A 9,059-nucleotide genomic window follows, 5' to 3' on the forward strand; every position below is an offset into this window, starting at 1 on the left:
CTTAAGAGCCAGATATTTCTCTCAGGAGTTGGTGACCACCAAAACAGAGTGAATTTTGGAATTACACTCTCTGAGTTGCCAGAAATATGACTATAAGGTAGTGTCATACGATAGCTGTGTTTACAGTTTGTTCTACTGCTCCAGTTTACCAAAAAACAACAACAAAAAAGAATAAGAATTAGTTGATTCAGCTTTAAAGGATAACTTTCTTTTTTTACAACCTGGACCTTATTTCTAGCATTAAATAAGCCCATTTACTCACCCAGACAACTTTGGTGGCATTTGGAGTCGTTTTGAAACTCGTATAATGCGAGTACTTGGGGCATCCATGCGCAGCCTCTATATAACGCATAATCTGCGAAACTCGTTCATATTCCAATATTTTGTTATGATATGCTGGTGCTATTCCCCTCTGAGCCCGTGGTGGCATGTTATCAACATCCAGCGTCTCTAGACAACTACCTCTGACGTGGATGATGTCATGACCACTGGCTCAGAGGGGAATAGCACCAGCATATCATAACAAAATAGTTTCGCCGCAGATTATGCGTTATATAGAGGCTGCGCATGGATGCCCCGAGTACTCGCATTATACGGATATACGCGTCGCTCCTCTGGGACTAATTTCTTCAAAACGACTCCAAATGCCACCAAAGTTGTCTGGGTGAGGAAATGGGCGTATTTAATGCTACAAATAAAGTCCAGGTTGTAAAAAACCAAAGTTATCCTTTAAGTAAGAAAAATACTGTGTGTGAGACTGTGTGTATAAATCATCTACAAAAACAGCCTATCCAATATGTTTACTTGTTTCACTTTGAGTTTCAGTAATTTCAGTAATAATATTCAACAAGTTATCGTGTGTCAGCTTTTTAAGATGCCATGGGTATTTACATAGCATCATCAAATACAGTTAGCTAGTATGTTGTAGGTGGTCACCGCCTTGCCATGCCAGTCTTATTCATTATATACTGGCTTGGGCTAACCTGGAGTTTGTTTACAACCTGTCTGATTTGAAGCAGGCATGATTGACAGATTGACAGAAAGTTACAAAACTGATGGTTTGTGTATCATCATTTCTTATAAAGCAAATCCCAAACAGAGCTCTTGTTTCATGTCATCTTGTCAGATGGTTGGTATCAGAGTGGTCAAAGTGCTCGGCCTCATGTGGGAGTGGCTGGAAACAGAGACAGGTCTCCTGTCAGCAGCTGGATGCCAGAGGTGCGGTGAAGATTCTGACGGCAGCTGCCTGTGGGGGGGTGAGCCGGCCAGCGCACACGGAGCCGTGCACCGCCAATAACTGCCCCACTTGGGTCACCAGTCCATGGGGAAAGGTACAGCACACACTGGACTGAAAATGCCTGCTGTTATTGTACTAGTGTGCTAGCATGTATTGTTGAGTGTAAACTTGGTATTACTCAATTTCAGTGTTCAGGGAGGTGTTTAGGCCCCACCACCACAGTACAGAAGAGATCTGTCATCTGCCAACATGCCAATGGATCCTTGTACACAGACTGTGTCCTCACAGACAGGTATACACACACTCAAACACAAACACACATATATCAGCTTTATGTTCTCACACAGCTGCTTGTTAAATGAATCTGTTTAGTAGTAGTGATTCCACTTTCCACTATTAATGTATTATATACACTCACTGGCCACAGCTCAACCTTAAACAACCCCCTTTTACTAACATGAGGGTGGACGAATGTGAGTAAGACAGTCAGCAAGTCCTCATCTCATCAAAATGTTGAGCGATTCTTTTAATAAGAAATAGCGTTCCCCTAATTATCCTCAATACTCCTCAACATGCTTAAAACTCCTAGTTGTTTTGCTACACACATGTATTATGTTGCCATGGAAAGGAAAGTCATGGTGGATTGTGGTTGTTCTTCCAATGTCAGGCTCCAGAAGGAGCAATGAGTCCAGTTCCTCAGAGAGCTGCTCTGCTGGTGGGCAGACTCTTTACAGCACAGTGTGCCTACATACACGGCAGAATATTCAGTAAAACAGTTCATAAAACTGTATGCATAAACAATTATTTCATTCACACTGGTGTCATGTTAGCAGGCTGCAACAGAAGTGCATAAAGTCAATAATAAGATAAATAACTATAAGAAGATAAACAGTCTAATCCTTTATTATGTGGAAATAACACCCCACCATTCAGAAACGCTATACTTGAACTAAACATGACTAAGACATATGTAGCCCATGACATATGTAGACATTAAATATAAAAAACAAATGAATGAAGTAAATAATCCTGCTGGCGTGGTGGGGGCTGCCCCAACAACTGGATGCTTAGCATATATATGGTGATTTACCAGATACATATCAGAAAGCCTGAGCGAAGCCCCAAGTCAACCCACTACTAGGCCTGTTCAACTAAGCTATATGCGCAAAAACACAAGTGCAACACGAATCTGGTCTTATCAACTCAGTCCATGTTAAGATTAAATCAGATAAGATAAGGTAACACTTTTATTCACTTTTAATGTTGCAGATTTGTGGGGGTTCAAGGCTGCACCCTGCCTTGTTCTCCACATAACACAATAAACAATCAACCCAGGAGATCAGTGGAAAGAATGGTACCAAAGTGCCACAGCAATGAATGTGTAGTTCAAAAGACAACACTAAAACTACTGTCTTTCAGGCCCGCATCGGTACGCAACTGTTCGTCGGACCTGTGTGATGTCCAGTGGCGGCCTGGTGCGTGGCGGGCATGCACGGTCGTCTGTGGCAGTGGCTTTCAGTCCCGCAGGGTGGACTGTGTTCACCGCAGGAGTGGCAGGACTCTGGCTGACCAGCACTGTGCCTGGCTCCAGCGGCCCTCCACCTGGCAGCACTGCAACACCACCACCTGTGGGAGTAAGTCTTTGTGTGTGTGACTGTGGCACTACAGCAAGCAACCTTTGTTAAAACAGTCAGCAGTTTAAATGCACCTTCACTTGAAAAATAAAGTTTTTAAAATCTTACCAACTGAAATCCATTTAAATCCAAGTGCATACTAATTTATCACTGGAAGCTTTGTTTTCCATTTAATATATAACTGCATGTTTGCCTGTAATTTACAACTACACAAACAATGCTATGCACTGACTAAGAAAGTAGAATCTGTTTAACCAGCAGTTCAGAGGAATGTGTTAACTGACTACCAAGCAAGGAAGGCAATTGCAACTCAGATGGCCTATTCTAATTTACATATATATTCTATATATGTATATGAAAGAAAAAATACTTAAAGTAAAATGTTAAAAGTTCTGTTTTATCAGAACAGCACATTCCACAGTGGAACGTTATTGACTATATTTTGTTATTGGGTTATTTGTACTGATGCATTAACATGTAAGCAATATTTTAATGTAGTAGCAGTTTGAGGTGGAGCAACTGGAGAACTACTTTATATACTGCTGGGTTGTATCATATTTCGTTAAGTGATTATTCTGTTTTGTATTTAAAATCTTAATCTGCCAAGTAACTACTAAGTATAGTTACCAAATAAACGGAGTAGAGTGAAAATGACTGTATTTGCCTCCAAAAAACCAAGGTAAATGACTGATGATTTCCAGGGGCTATCAGCTGCCTTCTTAACATCAATGGCAGTCTCAATTAATGAAATGAGTTGTTTTTTTTAGGTGATTTTATGGAGCGTTTTGTTCCCATGCAGGTGAATGCAAGGACACCACCCAGTACTGCAGCGTGGTGAAGAGGCTGAAGCTGTGCAACGTGGATATGTACAAACAGAGATGCTGCGGGTCGTGTTCACAGGACACTGACTCCACTTAGTGGCAGTGAGGTCTTATAACCACACTACATTCTTTTGTCTCTTGGGCTACATGCAACAGAGCAGAGACTGCAAGGGCACCGTCTGAGAGTGGATGCTTCAAGAGCTGCATTATGTAAACGGGACAAGCTTCAGTCAAATTCTTTCCCTTCCTAAAAGGAAACTCAGTGGAGCTTCAAAAGGAAGGAAGGATAAGGGGGCTTTATTTTCTGATTTGGATCCAACCTCCTAATAAGTGTTCACTATGTGGATCAAATACAGTTTTTGGAATTTACTGCAAAAACTGAAGTTTAGGTTTCAGTGACATTCGAACAAGACAGCCTGGCCAAAAATTAATATAACGGCATTGTTTATTGTAGAACGCAAACCACTGCTCTCCTGTAAACAAGACTTAGACTGAGGTGTTGGTTTGCCAGTAATGGCCTTTGGTAGATTTGAGATATCAGCCATTCATGTGAAGTTCATCATATCAGCAGCTACATAAAAACAGCCAGGAGAAGTTGCAGTCATACTTTTCCTCCTTTTAACTTTTCTTTATTTATTTGTGTAAATGTTCAGAAGTGTTTTTATAAATAGTTCATCTAAAATATTAAAGGGAAATTCTGCATTATTAAAACTTGGGGCTCATTTTCATAGTTGTGACCATCATTTCTACTAACTGTTGCAGTTGTTGAGGTCTGGCAACACAGGAGCCTTGCTAAATGAGAAGTCAGACCATCAGTCAGCTTGGAAACAAGCCAACAGTTTAGCCATGCTATCCAAACCACTTAATCTGGAGGTGATCTGAACGTGAGTGCACTCAGAATGAGTGTCCAAAAATATTATTGGTGACAGTAACAATGGCCAAAACTAAAAATAAGACCCAAGTTGTAATAAATCGCAACTGTCCTTTTATCTATCCTTGACTTTACCGACCATGAAAAGGTACGGTGCATCACTTTGCTTTAAAGAGCTGCTAACCCGAAGATCATTTCTATAGTGTGGATTCCAGTGTTGCGTGTGTTTTAGTGTCCCATGATGATATTTAGAAGACTTTTCCATCCTGATTAAAAAGTTTGGTAGACACACTGAATTCTTATTCTTCTATTTATGATATTAACACAAAAACATCACCCTGACACCCACCATGGGTGACTTCATTCTAGAAGGTGGTGTTGGCCCTTGAAACCCCATGTCTGTAAAACTAACCCTGTCGCCAGATGGAATACTGATGTTAGACCAGGCATGTCCAAACTATTCCATAAAGGGCCGTGTGGCTGCAGGTTTTCGTTCCAACCAAGGAGGAGCTCACCAGGCTGGAATCAATTAATCAGCTGATCTCAGTGTTTAGCTGATAACAAAGGGATCCCTTGATGTTGATTGGTTGGCCTGGTGCGCTCCTCCTTGGTTGGAACGAAAACCTGCAGCCACACGGCCCTTTATGGAATAGTTTGGACATGCCTGTGTTAGACAGTTCAGCAAAAGCCCGGATGACGTTCAGTGCCAACATTTTTGAAATTATCTATTTCTGCTCGATTTTTTGTGGCAATTATGGGGTAGTGATTGTAAGGGAAAGATAGTGGATATATGGAAGGGATGATGTATGGTTAAAGGCTAAGCAACTAAAACACTTGATCAAGGTTTGGGACCATGATCACTCCAGGGTTGGGATCGGCTTAGAGCAGGCATGTCAAACCGATCCCATAAAGGGCCGTGTGGCTGCAGGTTTTCATTCCAACCAAGGAGGAGCACACCAGGCCAACCAATCAACATCAAGGGATCACTAATTATGAGCTGAAGACTGAGATCAGCTGATTAATTGATTCCAGCCTGGTGTGCTCCTCCTTGGTTGGAACAAAACCTGCAGCCACACGGCCCTTTATGGAATCAGTTTGACATACCTGGATTAGAGCATCCATCAGTTAGCTAGTTTGGAATAGGGAGCTAAGGCACATCTTAGCGCATGTCACTCAGTCGTTGCACAGAATCAAGCGGTCTTGGGTTTAATTTATTGAAAGTAATGTCAGGTCATGCATGTATATAAAACAGAAGGATCAAAGGATCAGAAATCCTGAAAGACCATTCACTGCTGTGAAGGTACTGGGTTGTGATTGTAGTCACATGTCACTGATGAGAAAAGAGCTGCTGCTGTTACTGGCTTCAGTTGTGAAAACATGAATTCATTACCACATTTCCATCAACACCACTCTTTGATTCCCAACCATGACAGTACAGAAGATTTTGTAAAATAATTTGCATATTACAGCAAAGTGGAGAACAGTTGGCTCATTGAGGTAAAACGGTCTCTGGTGTGAGAGGCACCAGCACAACACTGATTTTGACTGATGGGTCAATTCATGTTACCTTTGGTTTTCATACCGATGTGCTGCATTGTAAAATGTCTTGTATATACTGTGTTATAAGTGCAATATCGTATATTGAGTTAGTAGATTGTGTGAGACTTTTATTTTCGTACTTATTCATGGTTAAGGTGTCTTTTAAACTCCTGTTAAAGATTTTAGATTTTAAAGCACATGTATTGGATTGGGTGGTCTGTTTCTGCCACTCACCTGGTTTATTTGCATATGTTTAAGATCCATCTCCAATGTTTTATAACTCCATTGTGAAATGCCACTTAGCAACATGCATTGTTCAGTGTTTCTCCCTGGCTACTGATGACATTATACTGCTCGTGGACTTGCAGCTTGACTGAGGGAACTTGAGATAGTGCAACAAATCATTAACATGCTTTAGATAACAACGCAATGAAATAAAGACAGTTTGATCACTTCATAAATGTGGTCCTAATTTTTACCTGTTTTATTTTGAAAATCAAAACCCTCCAAGCTCCAGCTCAAAAGATAAATAAAATGGGTTTCCTAAAATCTAACTCCCTGATTATTAGAGTGCCCAATAGCATCTCCAGATCCCAAAGTGTCCTGATGTTTTATAACTCATCTGTGGCTTAGTTAAGTTCAAAAAAACATTACTGACAGCTGTTGGTACGAAGGACCTGTGGTAGCGTTCCTTCTTACAGAGTGGACGCAGCAGTCTGTTGCTGAAGGAGCTGCTGAGGGCCCCCACTGTGACATCTAGAGGGTGGAAGGGGTTGTCAATGACGGATGCTTGGCTAACATCCTCCTCTCACCTACATCCTCAGTGGTGTCCAGAGGGCAGTCCAGGACAGAGCCAGCTCTCCTGACCAGTATATTGAGTCTCTTTCTGTCCTTCTCAGAGCTTCCACAGCCCCAGCAGACCACTGCGCAAAAGACTGCAGATGCAACCACAGTTGCATACACAGTTAACGCTATGACGTGCGAGAAGTCCCTCGGAGGTAATACGACCGAATGCTAGCAGCTCAATGTCTCTTGTGCAGCGCTGCACCTTTACACTGATATGTGCTGAATTACACCATCTCTTGTTCAAAAACATCGCTATGCCTCCACCCTTCCTCTTCCCGCACTCGCTCGCCTGTCTGCTCTCAGCACATGAAAACCGGTCAAAGCAACATGCGTGCCGGCGTGAGTTTGTTCAGCCAAGTCCTCGATAAGCACATGATGCTACACTCCCGATACTCCCGCTGCAGTCTGGTTAGCGCCGTTAGCTCTTCCATCATATTTGGGAGAGATCTTACATTCCTCATAATAAGAGACGGTATGTCTCCAGCTGAACTGTCTTCTCCGTCTCCGTAACTCCGCGGGGATCTCTGGTCTTTACGCTGGGAGTACGCCGGTGTTGCACAGTGCACGATCGGCTGAAACTAGTAACAGAAAAAAGCGAGAAAATTGGGCAATGTAATAATCCTACACAGACATATTAGATGCATAGTGGGAGGTTAATTTGCACCTGGCAACTCATTAGTTTACTGGTGAATATTGCCTTGGTACTATTAGTCATCACTGCATAACGGATGAGAATGTCCATTTATCGGAGATGCTTTCCAAAAACTGGCTAACAGTTACACTAAGTAAATAATATTCAATTTTTCTAACTTTTTTAATCCTCAGACCTGATAATACTTCAAGACAAGCCTTATTTAAGAAAATAAAAATAATTCCTCATTGTTTAGCTAAAATCGTGTCATATATAACAGCATTGTTATGTCATGTTGTGTTATGTTTGATTATGGTGCCCAGTATCAGCTAACAGGTAAGTTGCTTGTCTACCAAAAACTTTTTTGAAATATTTTAAGGACAAATGTCTCCGGAGAGAGAAAAGACTTGATTTAGGTGAGACAAGACATTTAATGTTTTTTTTTTATATATATATATTTCTGGTCATTCCTATATGATCATTTAAGGGCTATACTTTTAAGTAAGATGTCCATTTCTGGTGAGTTCTTCTGGATGGATGATTGTCAACCTCTCCAGCTACTTGGAGGGGAACCTTTTAGCAGCGGAGTGTTTCTGCTGAACTGAGGTGGGAGAGGAGACAAAGTTATTACTGCAACAGCGTTTCATGTCTTATAAATCCATGTGGGCAGGGAGTGTACACTTTGTACTCAACAATGTCTAAAAAAGTGAATAATTTTTGTGTTTTTATTATTCTTTTTTTTGGTAGAAACCATATGTTATGTAATCGGCCTATACCTTTAATGTTTGACACAGTAATACTAAGATAGTTCTCACCCAGGAGATTATACACAACAAGGTAGCCCTAAAACAGCAGTGCCCTTCTATCTGCAGTGTGGCTTTCATCACCTCCACCTCATCCATTATATGAGTATGGAACTGATTAGATAGATAGATAGATAGATAGATAGATAGATAGATAGGTAGATAGATAGATAGGTAGATAGATAGATAGATAGATAGATAGATAGATAGATAGATTTGCTCAGTCGCTTTGGTGCTTTTCTCAGATCAGAATGAAAATCCTCATAACTCTTAGTTCAACCTCCACAACATTTAGTCATTTGTGCACATCATAGTAGCAATTTCTCCTTCCTCTGAAGCAATTGCAAATGTTTTTGGACATGTTTCAGTTGCTTTTATACAACTCTCTGCTGTTTTAAACATTATTATTTGCTTATGTCACGTCAGTCAAAATGAACTATAGTCATGGATGCTGAATAGTCATTCCCAATAAAAATAATAGTCCTCATTTTATTGCTTGAGTCATTACATACAAAATTGTTGAACTAGTTATCAAATTCTGTCAAGCAAATTTTATACCTTTCTTTATAATTTCTTCCTGGAAATGTCTTCTAAATTGAACAATTATGTGGCCAGACAGACAGGAATGTCTGAATGTGCCAGAATGATTTACCTATGTTCAGTTACAATATGTACTG

The 9,059-nt window shown here is 40.8% G+C and overlaps 1 protein-coding gene across 1 annotated transcript in view; it reads left to right on the forward strand.

Moving 5' to 3' along the window:
* adamtsl3 (ADAMTS-like 3) overlaps positions 1-4,991 on the forward strand; it is a 240,538-nt gene extending 235,547 nt beyond the window's left edge. The window contains exons 31-34 of the mRNA XM_041939250.1: positions 1,127-1,331; positions 1,426-1,529; positions 2,657-2,871; positions 3,671-4,991. Coding sequence (XP_041795184.1) covers positions 1,127-1,331; positions 1,426-1,529; positions 2,657-2,871; positions 3,671-3,789 — 643 coding nt within the window. The 3' untranslated portion in view covers positions 3,790-4,991. The remainder of the gene's footprint in view (positions 1-1,126; positions 1,332-1,425; positions 1,530-2,656; positions 2,872-3,670) is intronic.
* The last annotated feature ends 4,068 nt before the right edge of the window (positions 4,992-9,059 follow it).

The sequence above is a fragment of the Chelmon rostratus genome, chromosome 1 (genome assembly GCF_017976325.1).
Source record: "Chelmon rostratus isolate fCheRos1 chromosome 1, fCheRos1.pri, whole genome shotgun sequence".
NCBI lineage: Eukaryota > Metazoa > Chordata > Actinopteri > Chaetodontiformes > Chaetodontidae > Chelmon > Chelmon rostratus.